This window comes from Lampris incognitus, chromosome 13 (genome assembly GCF_029633865.1).
Source record: "Lampris incognitus isolate fLamInc1 chromosome 13, fLamInc1.hap2, whole genome shotgun sequence".
NCBI lineage: Eukaryota > Metazoa > Chordata > Actinopteri > Lampriformes > Lampridae > Lampris > Lampris incognitus.
The window spans coordinates 11,943,516-11,961,857 of NC_079223.1; the positions used below are offsets into that span (position 1 = coordinate 11,943,516).

Sequence of the window (18,342 nt, forward strand, 5' to 3'; positions counted from 1 at the left end):
CGTATGTACTATTTCGTATCATCAAAATGAAACGGTTACCTACCGTTTTCTTTCTTCTTATTCCTCTTCTTCTTCTTCTTCTTCTTCTTCTTCTTCTTCTTCTTCTTCTTCAGTGGGGTCTTCTTCTTGTGGAGCTCTTTTATTTTATTTTATTTCGTGGCGTTGACGCTGTGACCCGCCCTACTCTGCCTCTGATTGGTTGATACTCATGGTTGCCTTTCATTGATTGGGTTGGTTAGATTTAGGCATGAGGACTGATGATTGGTTAAGGTTAGGGTAAGAATACTGGGTCAGCCAATCAGAGGCAGAATAGGGCGGGCTCACCCCGGAAAGCCAGTGACGGACCCGAACTACGGCAAGCCGCAAGCAGCATGGCAAGTTGTGGAAATATTATATAGAAGTGAAGGGAAAACGTTTATGAGCGTGTGAAATAGCAAGTGTGGCGTGTGAGCGTGTGAAGAGGCATAATTGCGTGACTCTCACTCCCAAAGGGTGAGACTTGGCAGCCCTGACAACACCCTTTAAACAGTAACTATATAGCTACATGGGTTGGGTCTTTAACACTTTCATCACTCTCCATGCTGTGTCAGCCAGCTGTGTGTGTGTGTGTGTGTGTGTGTGGGTGGTGGTGGTGGGGGGGTTATCAACGCTAACTGCTTTTAGCTAATGGCTGAGTGGGCGTGTCCATTTGAACAACCCGGAAAAGAACGCAGATGACGTCACCTTTTAAGAAATCATTTAAAGGAAATTAGCTAAAATGGTTGTGAGTTCCGAAGCTCCCAGCCTTACTCCTAAATTATGTTGCTCATGTAAACATACAAGTTGTGCCCTTTTTTCTTTTCTTGTTTTTTTTTAGATTTGCAGACTTTCTTTTATGTACTTATATCTTTTATGGGTACTTTTATTTTCCACTTATGTGTTGAGCCAGCAAAACAAGCATTTTATTGTTATTATTATGAGAATAAGTGTGAACTTCATTTAAGACGAGTAAACTTGAACTCTTCTGGTGGGATGACGTCACTGACCTGGTGGCTGCTCGTTGGAGGATATTGTAGTGGGAAATGCCTGGGGATGTACTTGGAATGTTGCACTGGGCTCGTGCAGCTAGAGGACCAATCACAGGTTAGCTCGCGCTGTCACAGACGCAACTATATTAGACACCGCGGGAGAGACAAAGCGCCAGAACTGTTTAGTAACCATATCGTAGACTGTCACCTTAGCGTGGGATAGAGCAGGGAAACCTAGCGTATCCTGGGCTAGACAGTAGATACGGTGGCTAGCAGTGGTAGTGTTAGCAGCAGACTGCCTCGGTACCTGTAGCTAGCTGACTACCCCCGAGAGCTTCCCCAGAGAGACTGAGAGAGACATTCACCCGGTCACACCGGAGCCAGAGTACAGAGAGAGAGAGAGAGACGCACCCCGGAGAGCAGCCATCCATCTCCCGCCCCGCCTAGAGCTCAGCCGCCCTGTTCCATCACCAGCCCTGGTCCCAAGGTGAGCTTGCTAACCCATTAGCACACGGCTAACTAGCTAACTAGCAGGCTAGCCCTAGCATTGGCGCAGCTATCTAGCTAACGGTGGTGAAGCCCGGTTTGTCGCACCTAACAGTCCCCGCCTCCATCCATAGTTACCCGGGCTATAGAAAAACCGCGACAATATCCACCCATCTGTATATAAATCTACCACCGTCTGTTGAGCTTTTAACCTCCAAAACTCAATATGAGCAAGAGCTCCAGAACGAATCGTAGCAACAGAAAGACAAATCCAAACATTCGGGAGAAGAAAGTTGCAGCTCGTGGAAAACGACTTCCGGGACATTTATTGATTTGCTTTGCTGCGTAATACCTGTTCCTGTCTCACTGTTTCTGAGACGTTCATGTTTGTAACCAATGCCTGTTCACAGTTGTGGTTCTGTTTATCTGTCCCTCTTTAAAAGGCATCCCCCCCCTCTCTCTCTCTTGTCCCTGCTTGCACAGTTTAATAGGAATTTTCAATTTCCTTAAAAAGAGGGCACAAAAACATCCACGTCCTTTGCCAGCGCTGTCAAGGTATTTATAGGGCGCTGCAGGCAGATGGGGATACAAGCTGAGGCTCCGCTTTCATCTCCACAAGGCGTCTTTTTCTCATGTCGACATCTTCACTCATCTAGTCCATCTTCCTTTCATCGTCTCATTTATCCCCCCCACCCACACACACACACACACGCGCGCGCGCTCTTGTGGGGGGTCATTGTTTGGTGTCACACTAGTGGCAGTAATCACGCTGGAGACGCGCCGGTGAAGGGGCAGCGCTGATTGCGGTCGCCTCTCGACTCGTTTCACTGATTGGACGGCACCATTTCCGTCCGTCAAGGACTCCTGCCTCGACGCGCCGTCTTCGCCATCTCGCCACACATAAATGTGCGCTTACACAAAGACGCAGACGTGCACCATGTCCCAGCCGAAGGCGTGTGCGCCGCGGCTCGTGTGCGCTCGTGCAGTAGCCTGCACCTGCCGCGGACGACGGACACGTGCAAATGCATGGACACTCATATATGCGCGTGTCTCAAGTGCTGGCTCCTCTGGCGGGTTTGTTCCGCATCTGAGCAGCACAGAAGCCGAAGCAGCTTCAGCGTGTTTAGTTCTGACGCCGGGAGCAGCCAGTCGTGCAGAACCAGCCGACCTGAGAGGTCTGCAAGGTTTGTACCGGGTCAGGAGATCCGGACCTTGGTTCAGTGATTTGCGGACAAGCAGTAGAATTTGGAAGTTGATTCTGTGAGGAACTGGTTGCCAGTGTAGTGATCTGAGACCCGGAGTTACATGCTGAGCTTTGTGCGTCCCGGTTACAACCCTGGCAGCTGCGTTCTGGATCAGCTGAGGCTGTCTGCTTGCTGTCTTAGACAGACCTGTGAGCAGTCCGTTGCAGTTGTCCCGCCTGCTCGAGATGAAAGCATGGACCAGTGTCTCCGGATCACGTTCTGACATCAGCTATTTTTAATGCGGCAGAAGGCTGAATTTGTTGTTGATTCAATGTGACTCTATGATGGGCATCTTAGTCCACACAAAGGCTGGACGCACATATGGAAAAAGTAAACACACACGAATAGGCCTTCACATTGACAACATAGTTAATTACATGGTAATGACTGATTGCACTCATGCACAAACACACACACACTGTAGAAAGAGGAGAGAGACGCAGACATAAAATGGCCTCCTTGCAATGACTGACTGAGGATATTTATTTATTTATTTTTATTTCCCCCCCTGTTTTTCTCCCCAGTTGTATCTGGCCAACTGCCCCACTCTTCCGAGCCGTCCTGGTCGCTGCTCCACCCCCTCTGCAGATCCGGGGAGGCCTGCAGACTACCACACGCCTCCTCCCATACATGTGGAGTCGCCACCCGCTTCTTTTCACCTGACAGTGAGGAGTTTCGCCAGGGGGACGTAGCGCGTGGGAGGATCACACTATTCCCCCCAGTTCCCCCTCCCCCCTGAACAGGCGCCCCGACTGACCAGAGGAGGCGCTAGTGCAGCGACCAGGACACATACCCACATGCGGCTTCCCACCCGTAGACACGGCCAATTGTGTCTGTGGGGACGCCCGACCAAGCCGGAGGTAACACGGGGATTCGAACTGGCGACCCCCGTGTTGGTGGGCAGTGGAATAGACCACCACGCCACCCTTACCCCCCATTGAAGACGTTTTTAAGTTGAGGCTGTTAAAGTCCACCTATATAGGGATGCCCTTTAAATGCTGTGTACCCATAATAAGGGTCAAATGTTTTCACATTTAGCTCCAAAAAAGTTACAGATATTTCACGTTAGGGTTTGGCGTCGTTTGGATTTTAACGATTCTGATTCCAGTTCTGCTTTTCAATTCCGGTTCTTAGCGATTCTTTGAGAGGCGGGGTCAAAACAGGTCACGTGCTGATGTCACAGAAGAAAAATATATTTAAAAAAAACTTTATACGAGCCATTGTGTTTTAAGAATGTCTCATTCTTATATTTACATTTACAACAACTGTCTTCATACATGACGATGAAGAAATAGAGACACAGTCACAACCTGGTCCCGGACTACCAGGGATTAAACTCCTTAAATTAGAAACAGTTCTTGTTTAGAAAAACCAGCATAGCTGCCTTCTCAGGCTGTATACGCGAGCGTTCAGCACAGAAAACACACGTTTCAGTGTTTGCATACAGTTTATAGCAAGTCGCTCAAGTTGTTTGCTGTCTTGCTGTTGTGAGTAAGGCAAACGTTATCAATTTCATGTGCCCAGTTGCGACGAGGTGCTGCTTGCTGTTTGCTCAGGGTTGGCTGGAGAGGACGCCGAGGCAGGAGATGGAGACCGGCGCCACCTGTCAAACACGGTGCACTGGTTAATTTGTACACCGTGTAGGCAAAGGTGTGTGGCCATATTTGTTGTGCATCCTCCCTTGTGTGAAATAATGTTGCTACAGGCGTTGCACTGTGCCAACCCTTCATTTTTCAAGGCAAAATGAAGCCACACTTACGACTGCCGCTTGCTCTGGTCCATGGCAGACATACGTACACGCCTTCACCTGAAATGAGTGAAACACAAATTAATACAAAGACAGTATATACACAAGATGATCTGTCGCCGTATTCAAATGTGAGGGTGCACCCTAGTTGACGACACTGTTTGTCGCTCTGTAGTGTCCCTTGTCAAGATTTTCTGTTGTTCGGTGGCACAGCGTAGCTGAGACGGCCGCAGAAGAACCCTGTTGCTTTTTGCCACAACTGCTGCCAAGTTGACTGAGCGGAGCCGCCATGGTTGACCCTTTCCGGGCACTGACAGCTGGGTGGACTGTGCCCAGGGATTTGAATTCAGAGTTACCTTCTCCTAGCCTTTGCCTAAAGAGGCATCAACCCACAAGGCAGCAGGTGGATTTGAAATCAGAGTTCCCTTCTCCTATACCAATGTGTTTGTTGGCTGGACTGGGCGCCATGGGAAGTACCATACAGGCAGGCAGGAGGACCAGATCTACCAGTAGAGATGTTGTCCTTGGCCAAAGGGCCCTTGCTGAGGTAAGGTCCTGCCCCTCTACAGCCTGTGGTTGCAGTTTAGCGTCTTACCCAGGACATCATGGTCCGTGATGGTGCACATTTAACTTGCGGAGGCGGAAACTATGGAAGCTGCATGCTGCCACCATGGAAACTGAAGCTAACTTTAGCGCGAGTAAAATGTATTGGGAACTGATAGGCAGAATCGAAATTTGAATTTCTTAACGATTCCTTTGGAATCGGAATTTTGGATGCCCAACCCTATTTTGCATAGAGTTTGAGTAAAATTAATACGTCAGAATTAAACATTTTTCATAGTCGATGTTTGGTCCGTAAAAATGATCTAACAGTCTAATGTTGGCCAACTCAGCCTGCTTATGATGTCTTCATCCTAATACAACCGGTTTATCTACTGCACTAGACACCAGCTTACCAAAAACATCTTCAAGCTTCATAAAAATAGAGTCATGTTTCCCAGCCAGGTAGCTGGCACTGAGAAAAGAAGGTTTAACAAAATTGAATCCTATTGTATAACTTGAAAACCAATTTTTTTTCTTACGTTGGAGATACTTTTTCAGTGGCCGAGAAGGGACATTTTTCACCTTTTTCATGGACGTCAGCAGAGTTGGGGCCATGTGCGACGACAGAAAATTCCTCTTTGAAATTTGAGAATGCAACTGCAAGGCAAGGTTATGACATTTTTCTCATCAATTGAAAGAAAATCTCCACAGAACATCAGGAGACAGACACTCTTTCTGTCTGTCTTGCTTTCTCTCCTACAACCTCATGCCTTTTTGTCTGTCTGTCCTTACTGACTCCAATTTGTAAAGGTGACTTAGTTTAAAAAAAACACAAAACTGAAAGTTATTTTGTTTGCTTGCTTGTTTGTTTGTCTTTAAAACAAGTCACCTTTACATATTGCATCCCGCTGAGCATGCAGGGCGTTGCTACAGGGTTAGGGTTGGGTCCGAGAAGAACGATCTTGCATTTCATCAGGAAAATAAGCTTTAACGTAGGCCAAGATTACTAGTTTGATTATAAATTAGCCAAAAAGGATTACCTTTAGCATTCGGGTAGCGTAGCGGTCTATTCCATTGCCTACCAACACGGCGATCTTGGGTTCGAATCCCTATGTTACCTCTGGCTTGGTCGGGTGTCTCTACAGACACAGTTGGCCGTGTCTGCAGGGGGCCGGATGTGAGTTTGTGTCCTTTGTTTGGGGGAGGAGGGGGAACTGGGGGGGAATAGCGTGATCCTCCCATGTGCTACGTCCCCCTGGTGAAACTCCTCACTGTCAGGTGAAAAGAAGCAGCTGGCGACTCCACATGTATGGGAGGAGGTATGCGGTAGTCTGCAGCCCTCCTCGGATCGGCAGAGGGGGTAATTGGCCAGGTATAATTGGGGAGAAAAGGGGGGGGGATCCAAAAGAAAGGAGAAAAAAAAAGGATTACCTTAAATGATGTTTGTCACTAGTTCCACAAAAACAGACAAAAAAACAAAACAAAAACTTAAGACTTTCTGTTCATGTGTCGGGCCTCCAAAGGGCTCGCTGAAAGTCAACCTGGACCAAGGCTGTGCCTATGAAAGGTGAAAATAATTTATTTTTTGTAGGTCTAAACAAAATACATTGTTGGAAAGGTCTCGACCTCTAAAGTATCAATATGTCAGTCTAAAGATTGTAAACAGCTCCTGCTCTGAGATATTGACCTCTGAACCTTGACCTCAGTGCATGTTGGAAGGCTTGTCATTCAGCAACAGAAGGGGCAGCAGACACGGGACCACCTGTTATAGAGAGCGTCAGGTGAACTGGGCGAACTGGGCCTCGCTGGTGATGTCATGACTGTTCATGGTGATGCGTGGTGTTTGGATGCATCTGCTCTCCACAGAAGTTAATGGGAAGGGTTGGAGTATCACCTGCATGCAAAATTGGACTTTGCCGTGTGCACTGCATGCAGCTTTTTAAGTGTAAAGTCACGTTATTTGTACGCCGATTGAAGAGACCGTGTTGCTGCGACGATACAGTAGTTTCTTTTGGGAATAAAAAGAGGAATCCCTTCTCTCCTTCAAGACAAAGACCAGAGCAAGAATCTGGGTCACGGCTTAACCCCCCACTAACTGGTTAACTAATTCCCATTCAGCGAGGGGGATGGGAGTCGGGATTATGGCTGTTTGGAAATACATGGGGCCAAACCCTTTAGCAAGGGATGCCCAGCTGAAAATGTTTATTCTAAGAGACGGTTGATCCTGAAGTATTACAGGTTTGATTAATCTAATAGGTAAATCTATAAATATTGATGTACTCTTTAGACGCTCGCGTACAAAATAGTTATGTTTTAGAGATTAGAATAACATGTTTTTGAATTTTTGAGGAATTCTGAGGTATAGTATAACTTTATTGAAAATTCAAAGATTTCTTTTTGGTTAAGCTGAGATCTTGAAACTGACTTACGTCAAGAAATGAGCCGATTTTTTTAATTCGTTTATTATTCACGTTTCAATGTTTGATTATGTTTTGCCAGCAAGATTGTTGTTTTCTCTGAAATTTAATGAAAATATGCACACAGTTACGTATGAGCATGCTGTATCAGTAGCATATGTACTGACTCATTTACCAGATGCTTTTGTCCAGTGCAGCCTATAAGAGAGTTTAATTAGATAAATTTGGGTGTTACCAACTGGCATTATAGCGCACAACGCTGTAATGAAATCACAGCCAAGGATGCGTGACGAGTGCATTGATAAAAAAAGCATCAACATGGAGTGATAAGCGAATCAGAGGACCAAGTAGACAGACGGTGCTACTGAGGAAAGGCTGCGCCACAGCTGCCAGTTCAGACCGGATCTGTCCAGACTGTGTCTAGATCAGGTGAGGCAGACTTCTGTTCACACCTGCACTATAATACGTCTCGAATGCATCTGGAATGGCCGCTTGTGATCGCATCTTGGGTCCCCACGCAGTATGCAAATAATGTGCACATGGCTGCCCTTTACTTACTATACCAGACAACAGCACCACATGCAACAGTATGTTCTATATCATGCGTCAAGCAGATGAACACACTCACAATGATTGGGGCATTATGGACATTTTCAAAATGTTCAGATAAGGAAGGACTAGGTCGCAAGATTACTCCCGTTCTGTGTATGACGCATTAAAATAATCCATCTGTCTTGTCTTGGCCCAACTGAAGTTAAAAAAGGAGTTTTGCCCCACCCGTTATTATTATGATTAACATTATTTCTCGTGTTATTATTAAGGGAGGACACTAGGGTTTTTGTGCCATGCAATAATTTCGATTTGAGATTCTGGCCGTACCCTCCTTTGTTGGTCCCACTTAACTTGCATGCAGATTAGATTGTTCTCTGGACATTCTTTTCTTTTTCTTGCTGTAACTCACACACAACTAGAGGAGTGCACACAGCTAGAGGAGTGCACACAACTAGAGGAGTACACACAACTAGAGGAGTATACACAGCTAGAGGAGTGCACACAGCTAGAGGAGTGCACACAACTAGGGGAGTGCACACAACTAGAGGAGTGCACACAGCTAGAGGAGTGCACACAGCTAGAGGAGTGCACACAACTAGAGGAGTGCACACAGCTAGAGGAGTGCACACAACTAGGGGAGTGCACACAACTAGAGGAGTGCACACAACTAGAGGAGTGCACACAACTAGAGGAGTGCACACAACTAGAGGAGTGCACACAACTAGGGGAGTGCACACAGCTAGAGGAGTGCACACAACTAGAGGAGTGCACACAACTAGAGGAGTGCACACAACTAGGGGAGTGCACACAGCTAGAGGAGTGCACACAGCTAGAGGAGTGCACACAGCTAGAGGAGTGCACACAGCTAGAGGAGTGCACACAACTAGGGGAGTGCACACAGCTAGAGGAGTGCACATAGCTAGAGGAGTGCACACAGCTAGAGGAGTGCACACAGCTAGAGGAGTGCCGATCGCCGCCAGGCATACACAGCTCCCCTTCTCCGGTGTTTCAAAGTTGATGACAAACTCCCCTTTTTTCGCCTACCAGGAAACCAGTGTTTTCCCTGCTATTATAAATCTTTTGCACAGTGCCCAAGTTGATCCAGCAGGAAATATGAAAAAAAAAAGTTGTTAATATGCCGTGCTCAAGCTAAAACATCTACCCAATAAAAAAGTTTTGCCTGTCAGTCTGTGGATCCACAGCCTTCTAGGCAGACCCTCGCACGAAAGTGACCAAATCTGACATGAAATGACAGAGATCAGGCTATCATAATTTAAAGCCCTTAGTAAAAAAAACTTCTAATGTGTTTATCTGTCGTGGTTTTCATGCTATAAAATGAGTGAAGGTGATCAGCTGGCCCTCTGGTGCAGCATAACAACCTGGAGCTGACTCGATGCATGCTCAGTAATCCAGGTAAGAAAATCAAGGAAGGTTGAATCAGTTCATCTGGACACATTTGTTGACAGATTCGTTTCATCACTTAGCTAAGACTGAGGACGTCACTTAGTTGAGTGATGAAACGTATCTGTCAATAAACTTACCCAGATGAACTGATTCAACCTTCTTTGAACCTGGGGCTGAACACGCTCCAAACAGTGGAGATGACAGTGGACTTCAGAAGGAGCCCCGCAACACTGCCCCCCCCCCATCGCCATACTCAACAGCACGGTCTCTACGGTGAACACCTACAGAGTTCTGGGTTCCACAATCTCCCAGGACCTAAGGTGGGCATCCAACATAGACCCAATCATCAAAAAGGCCCAGCAGAGGATGTACTTTCTCCGCCAGCTCAAGAAGTTCAACCTGCCTCAGGAAGTTCAACCTGCCTCAGGAACGGCTGATTCAGTTCTACACCGCATTATCCGGTCTGTCCTGTGCACATCCATCACTGTCTGGTTTGGATCGGCCACCAAACAGGACAGGGACAGACTACAACGCACAGTTAGGTCTGCAGAGAAAATCATCTGATCTCAGGATGAATTGAGGACCCACTGCATCCGTTCACACCTGTATTGAGAGCTGTCCGCTTGTGATGGGATCACCCAGGATGCATTTTGATGCCAGGTCTGAACAGGGCCAGATACGTGGACCGAAGATGCGTGAGGGCTCAACAGCCTGTTCACTAAAACACACAACTAAAAACACCAAGAATTAAAACTCTACGTTAAAACAACAAGGTGACCTGAATGTGTGGAGGCGAGAGAGCGACGTTCGTCGATGCAGTGTCCCCCTTTTCAGTCTTCATGTCCTACTACTGACTAATTAGACGGACAAGACATGGAAACCTTAAACATTATATTAGTGATATTGTGGAATACAGTTAAGTCATTGCACTGACTCAAAAGTACACAAAAATTTTTCTTTTTTATTTAAATATAAAGATATTTGATCACAAAGAAAATTAAATTTGCCCCCCTTCCCCGTCTCCAAAAGCAAAACCAAACTAGAAGAAGAAAGCCACTTTATTTAGTCATTGTATTCTTACAATGAATGTGTTCTCTGCGTGTAACCCATCCTGTTGTATAGGAGCAATGGCGTGCTACAGCGCCCGCGGACCAACTCCAGTTCCTCTTTCCATTGCCTTGCTCAGGGGCACAGACAGGAGTATTAACCCTAACATGCATGTCTTACTGATGGTGGGAGGAAACCAGAGCACCCGGAGGAAACCCACGCAGACACGGGGAGGATATGCGAACTCCACACAGAAAGGACCTGGGACGGCCTGGGGTTCGAACCCAGGACCTTCTTGCTGTGAGGCGACAGTGCTAACCACTGGGCCACCGTGCTTATTTTGGATATCCCATGACACCAGTATCAGGGAATTGGGGACAATTTATTGTCATTTCAATCATGTACTTGCGTATACAAACGAAACAAAATTTTGTGTCTCCCAGCCCACAGCAGTGCAACACAAAAGATAAAAACACACATCCAAAAACATACAAAAACAGAGAGAACAAAGCAAAAAAACCACAAACAGTTAACAACACAGTCCACTCAGTGCAACACAGTCCAAAAGTTCCCCCGTCCAGAGAGCGAACGCCAGCCAGGAGGACTGTCAGAACTGGCGGTCTGCATGGGCTAGCAGTTAGCCTAGCTTGCCCCGCCTCCACGTCCCATCAGACCGCCCTCGGTGTTTCCTCCTCGGGGGCAGCTCCAGGCAGGGCCGTGGTCCCTGGGTCCACAGGACGCAGCAGACCAGGCTCTCCCAGCCAGCCGATCCAACGCCAGCTCTCCCAGCCAGACACCTTCGACACACCTCCCCGCACTCCACGCAACGACACAAACGCAGACAAAAACACTGCACAGTCGACGCTAGGCAAGGCCGCTGTCAGACCGCCTCGGTGTTTCCTCTCGGGCGCAGCTCAGGGCCGGGCTGTGGTCCCTGGGTCCACAGGATGCAGCAGACCAGGCTCTCCCAGCCAGCCGACCCAACGCCAGCTCTCCCGGCCAGCCGATCCAACGCCAGCTCTCCCGGCCATTAAACAAAAATAAATAAATAAAAAAGTGAAGCTCAAAATAAAAACTTCACATGATGACACAAACGCAGACGTGGACAAAGGCACTGCGTCGTCGGTACTGGGCGAGGCCGCTGCAAACGTGAGGTTCCGCCGCCATCTTCCCACACCGGAAGCGGGCGTCATAAAGCCGGATCACTGATGCTAACTGGGTAACTTTGCTGGGTAAAACCCGGTGTTCCCCGAATCTGGAACATGGACCGAAGTACAGAAGGCTGCTCCAGGTTTTACTCAGTCCAGTTATCTGGCTAACTCGGTCGTCCTGCTGTGTGATACAGGCCCCCGGCCCCCCCGCTGCCACCCCACTTGACCCCTGGTTCGGAAACCACCGTCCTACTGTTGTCCAGCGGGATGCTGTTTTATGCAGAGGTGACCCGCCCATTGAAACAGAGTCAAATGGAGCCAAATGCAAAAGAATAAATAAAAACAGAGTCGGCGTTATTAGCTGACATGCTTAAACATGTAACGCATCGCGCCGCCGGATAAAGTAGCGGCTCGGTTTACAAAAAAACGTGTCTGGGCGATAAACAAAGACCGGTTCTGTTGGTGGAGTTGCTGCAAGCGAAAGAATCCCAACGCTGTAGGTGTCTTCAGTCCCTGTGTGGAGCCGGGCAACCTTGGCAAGCATCTCTATTGTCCGTCACCAACACAAGCAGGAGGAGGAGTGGACACACACAACACACACAACACACACACACACACACACAACACACACACACACACACACACACAACACACACACACACACACACACACACACACAGAGTGGGGTGAAGTTGGGAGGGGCCCCTCCTCCTTTTTTTCTTCTAGTACTTCCCTTTATGTCTCAAGCACCTCCCTCCTTTTGCCCTCTCCTCCCTGCCTTGACCCCCCCCCTCCTCCCCCCTCCCCCCGTCATCCTTTATCCCTCTCGTCACCCCTCTTTTATGCGAGCGCTCGCAGCCTCCCGGTTCTCACACCGACACAGAGCCTTGGACCACCACATGGTAAGAATGCTGAACGTTTCCTAAAAGCGAGCCTACGTCGGCGTCCCAGCGCCTCACTGGTTTTGCTGGTTTCTTGAAGCGGCGTGACACTCTGGGACCGGGTTTTAGGTCTGCGGAGTAAAGAACGAACGGGCTTTTTTTGGGGGGTTTTAGTGACTTATTTATTTATGAGATGTGTAGGGATGGTGGGGAAGGGCGGCGGGGGGGGGGGGGGGTTTGGGGGAGATTAGTTGCTTCGTGGGGCTGGGCGTCTTTGTTTTGATCTCCGTCAACACAACCCAGCAGTCGTTTCATCGTAGCAGAGGACTCGTTACTTGTGTCACAATAATCACTGATCCGCTTGCACTAGTTTGTAACAAGTTGAACGATCTCATCTGGCAGCTCAAATAAACAGGCACCTGTAGTCTGTAGGCAGCATGTCACGTGAGGAGGTTTTTGTGTGTGGCACCACACAGTAGCTCGAGGTTAGGTTTTTCGTACGCAGGCACAGTGACGACAAAGTATCTTCCTCTTCGTCGTCTTCGTCATAAATCAGTTGGCATCATGGCAGTGGGAGCGCCACGCTCAACCCACTGAGGTGCACAGGGGACGGAAACCCCAACTGTGACGGCGGTGCCAGAGACAAGTTAGAAAAATCCGGTGGCGGGGCGGTCTAATCCATCGCCCACCAACACGGGGATCGCCGGTTCGATTCCCCGTGTTCCCTCCGGCTTGGTCGGGCGCCCCCGTTTCTGCGAGCCAGATGTGGGTGTGTGTGTTCTGGTCGCTGCGCTAGCGCCTCCTCTGGTCGGTCGGTTGGGGGAACTGGGGGGGGGGGTAGCGTGATCCTCCCACACACTACGTCCCCCTGGCGAGACTCCTCACTGTCAGGTGACAAGAAGCGGCTGGCGACTCCACATGTATCAGAGGAGGCATGTGGTGGTCTGCAGCCCTCCCCGGATAAGCAGAGGGGAGGGACGGCTCGGAAGAGTGGGGTAAATGGACGGGTACAACTGGGGAGATAAGAGGGACCCCCCCCCCCCAAAAAAAGGAATATAAAATCCCACTGGCATTATGTCTATGAATGTGTGAAATTTCAAAGCGATGCTTGAAACAGGGGCCTCGGTTCTACACATCCAGTTATTTTTGTAGGGAGGCGCTCCGGCCTGTCGTGACAGCAGCTCGTTCCCCCGAAGAGGAGTCAACTTTAGTCGGTTGTTACATAAACCATTATATTCTTGAGAGGAAAAAACCAACAACACCGCTTCGTGTCCTCACCTTGCTGGACGGATTTGAAGTAATCTGTTTCGGGTCACTGACTCGAGGTGCATGTTTTTTTGTGCGAGCGAGTTCACATTTCCCAAGGCCCGCAGGGAAAGGCTGAGGGAGGGAAAGGTTTGCATGCTGAGGTCTCTGCGAGATGTAATAATCGATTGAACCCTCAGCTAGTGAAACATTTTGACCGACCAAACGACTTTCCATTCACTTTCTTCGCTCCTATTTCCAACATTTATCCTGATAATATCCAGATTAATCATTTATTCCTTCTGAATTCGTGATTTATCCGTCGGTTTTCAAAGGGAGGATCCTGAACATTGTCATTTTTTTTAGTAGTTCCCCTACCGATGTTCATGTAGATGTGATAACTTGGCACTGATGACTGTTATAACGGCTGTTTCGTCCGTTTTATTTACATTCTATCCTGTGTTAGCATAATACTCAAGGGGAGGCCAAGCTAACAGAGATGTGTTAGGTATACTTTGCTCTGCTTTCTATCCCTGTGTTCAAGTCCTTGTGTCTTTTGTTGAAAATCCCACCAAGAGGACTTGGTCCTGTTTGCAGGGTATATGGCTGCTGATCAGCTTCAAGTCCCACTAATGATCCAGTGTCCCCTCGGGGTGTCAAACTCATCTGATCTAACAAAGTGGGAGGGAATACATGAGCTCTCTGAGGCCCCTGAGTCCCCAGTCCTCACGGTGGCTGGGTATTATCATGGGGGGGGGTATTATCATGGAGCATTTTATCATGAAGGACATTATCAAGGGGGGTGTTATCTTGGAGAGTATTATCATAGGGGGGTATTATCATGGGGGGTATTATGGGGGGTATTATAGGGGAGTACTGTCATGGGGGGTATTATAGGGGGATATTGTCATGGGTTTATTATCATGGGGGTATTATCATGGGGGGTATGATGGAAAATTTTGCCAATAACAGAGTCTTCTGCAGTTCTTCCTCCCCAGTATCCTCATCATTTCCCCTTTTCTTTGTTTGTTCTTTTAACCCTATTCTTTCTCTTTTCTCCTTTTCTCCTTTAATAATCTTTCTTCTGCTCCCCCCCTCCCCCCTTTTCTCTGTTCGCTGCTTTCTCCTCTGGGGATTTTCTTTGATAGCTGTGTGTGTCTGGTTTTGACTCCTCTCTGGTGTGTGTTGTTTCGCCGAGCTTGAATAGAGTCAGCAGAGTGCCGCTGACCCCCCCCCCCACAACACACACACACACACACACACACACAAATTCATCCCATATATTTAACAGCACATTATGATGCCAAGGAAGCAAACTAGAGATACAGGAAAGCCCATTTTACTGATATATCACTCAGTAATTACCACTCGTCATACTTTAACTACTCCTGTTTTACTCCATTATTTCTGGGTAACGAGTGGCCTGCAAGGGTTTTCCCAATTCAGTTACGATCCAAAAGGGATTATCCGTGGTTATTATATAATCCATCATGTCCGTGGTCGTATCCCAGGTTGTTGTGTGGAGATGTCTGCGTGTTAAAGACCTTTGGCTCTTATACTAGGATGATCTATGGCAGGCATTAGATTATTTATCTTTCTGTTGCCTATAACCAGCGCTCCTCTGCTCCCCTCAGCCACCATGAGCACACCGGGCTGGGCCATCTTTTTCCTCCTCTTCTGCCTGCCTGCCCTCGCCGAGGCAAAGCGCCAAAGCGGCGAAGCAAACCCCACCAAGCCGCACAAGCCTCCACCGTCCCCTCAGCCTGCCAGAAGGCCCCACAACCGCTCCGTGCCCGGCTCCGGGACCCTCACCACCAAGGAGGGGCACCGCTGTACCTGGGAGACGTCTGGGCAGGGCCAGGTGAGCCTGCTGGTCAGCTGCAGCGTCCACTCAGAGGGGGAACAGCAGAGGTAAGAGACACCCCACCCACATGACACCAGCGTGACTGTGGCAGGATTTAAATACCCCGAGGATAGGGGCATTTAAAATTTCCTTGTCAACAAGGCTACTGCAAATAAGCTTAGTTGGGTGCTGAGAGGCAAATAATGCCATTGTTAAAGCAACATTGTGTGATTTTTTTTTCTCTTCATTCATTTATTGAAAGCTGGCGTGTGTTTACAACAACTTTAGACCTCGGGTGCTTTAATACGCCTCTTATAATTCCACCGCGATCCCCTCAGATGGTCTGGAACAACAAGCAGCATTGTCACGCTATCGGCAGAGACGTGATCCTTTATTAACACACAGGAATGGATGCTCACCAGGCATGACAAAAATAAATGGAGGATTCTAGATGTCTGTGAATGTTGTCATTCATCCAGGTCATGGTTATCCTTTGAATAACCATGACCTGGATGGGCTCTGGATGTTTTTCTTCAGCAATAGCTTGTTGATGGTAGAAGTTGCTGAAGAAAAAAACTTGTAAAATTGTGTGTCCATTGTTCTCATGCCTCACACTGAGCATCTTTTCTTGTGTGCGAAGGAAAAAAAATCATGTGCCATTCGTTAAATTATTAAAATTACACAATGTCACTCTATCATCAACTTTTACACAGTTGCTTGTTTACGCAATAACACACAATCATTTGTTCAAAAGTGCTTCTTCATTTGGGTAGTTCGATGAAGCCGTCGTTACTGTATTCCCAATCAGAATCCTTCTCTGATGCCAGCTCGCTACAGTTAACAAAGCTGGAAACTGGCGGGCCCGCGGTGTACGTTACGGTAACGTAAGTGCAGCGAAGCTCAAAGACTGTTTGCTGCATCTGCTGCACTTACGTTACCGTAATGTACAGCGAAGAAGTGCAGCAGAAGGAGCCATCTTTGAACTCAAAAATGACAACGCAGGCCCGTCAAAATGTTTGATTTAAATATTTGTTTCACACTTTACTCCACCGGTAGGACCGCAAAAGAACTTTGAGAAGACAAATATAGCCTCAAAGACCCAATAGCTGATTGAAATCAGGTAAAAAAGTGACCTCATAGCTGCCTATGGTAAGCTTATGTGACACCCCCCCCGCCCCCCATCTCAGAATAACAGAAGGTTATGAAGAGATGGGGTCACAACTGTCGCCGACCAAACACATGCAGAACAAAAACCTACCTGGCAAAAGGCCAAAACCAGCACAATGAATCACAAACTTGGTAGAACCGTTCTGACCAATGTCAGCCCATGGAGCAACACATCAGAACATGACAGAAATGGTGATGGATAATATACTAGTAAGTATAAAATAGTAATTATCATAGCCAAACTTGTTAAGTGGCACGGTGGCTCAGTGGTTAGCGCAGTCGCCTCACAGCAAGAAGGTCCTGGGTTCGAACCCCGAGGTTGTCCAACCTTGGGTGGGGGTCATCCTCTGTGTGGGGTTTGCATGTTCTCCCCGTGTCTGCGTGGGTTTCCTGCGGGGGCTCCGGTTTCCTCCCACAGTCCAAAGACATGTAGATCAGGTGAATCGACTGTACTAAATTGTCCGTAGGTGTGAATGTGTTGGCCCTGTGATGGACCGGCAGTCTGTCCAGGGTGTCTCCCCCGCCCGCCGCCCAATGACTGCTGGGATAGGCTCCAGCATCCCGCGACCCGAATTTGGATAAGCGGCTTGGATAATGGATGGACGGGAAACTTGTTAAATTTCAAGTTGATTTGCCGTATGGAACCGTAACACAGTGCGGTAATGGGTTTATATGCAGTTGCTAGCAACAATGAAGCGTAAAGAGAGACACATTAAAAATAATACCCTCCACTTTTTCCTTCCGCTTCTATTTCTCTGATATCTCCCTTTCCTATCCACCTGTTTCTTCTCCGTCTGCCATCACCCCCTCTTTCCAGGTACTGGTGTCGGTATGCCGGCAAACCGGACCAGTGCCAGGCCTACAGCGCCAAGTCCAGCCAGTACTGGAAGCAGCTGGTGGGGAAGCTGAAGAAGAGACACAATGCCTGTGAAGGAGAAAAAATCCTGAAGGCCAAAACCTGTAAGAAGGCACCGGCGGAGGCTCACATGAAGCTTGCCCAGCGTAGCGGGGAGGAGACTGCGGCCGAGAGGAAGGGAGGGCAGGCAGGAGGGAAGAGGAGAGAGCCTTCTGATGGAGGGGAAGCAGCGAGGAAGAAGAAGGAAGTGGAGGAGGAGAAGAGAAAGAGGGATGAGGGCACTGGGTTTGTGGAGGACGGGGTGGTGAACGACATGGATCCGGTTCAGAGTTACTGTGCCGAGGGATGGCACTCTGTCTGCTCCTTCTTTGTCAAGTTCTTTGAGGGATGAAGGGAGAGAAGTCAAACTGGCTGCGTGACGTCACAATCTGAGCCGTAAGAGTTAGAATTAGAGTAACCCTTAGTTCCCCCGGCGAGCACGGGGGCTTTGTCTCTGTGTGACCTTCAACCATTAGTTTCAATGACTGTACATAAAAACATGCGGGCGGTATGTCAGGTTCTAGTTAACGTTCATCTAAGAATTTGTCTCAGCAGAACTTTAAACCACAGAGACACGGCCACATTTTAACGTAGGACAATCTAAGCGCTAACGTCAGCTAGCCTAATAACAATCTAAGACTCTAATTTGCAGCTACATGATGAACTATTGGTTGAATAATGATGAGAATAGTCGTTGCTCTGACACTGCTTAG

General features: G+C 48.1%; 1 protein-coding gene across 1 annotated transcript in view; it reads left to right on the forward strand.

Moving 5' to 3' along the window:
• Positions 1-18,062, forward strand: part of fgfbp3 (fibroblast growth factor binding protein 3) — a 31,310-nt gene extending 13,248 nt beyond the window's left edge. The window contains exons 2-3 of the mRNA XM_056291933.1: positions 15,359-15,635; positions 17,552-18,062. Of these exons, the coding sequence (XP_056147908.1) occupies positions 15,364-15,635; positions 17,552-17,981 (702 nt within the window). The 5' untranslated portion in view covers positions 15,359-15,363 and the 3' untranslated portion in view covers positions 17,982-18,062. The remainder of the gene's footprint in view (positions 1-15,358; positions 15,636-17,551) is intronic.
• Positions 18,063-18,342: the final 280 nt, after the last annotated feature.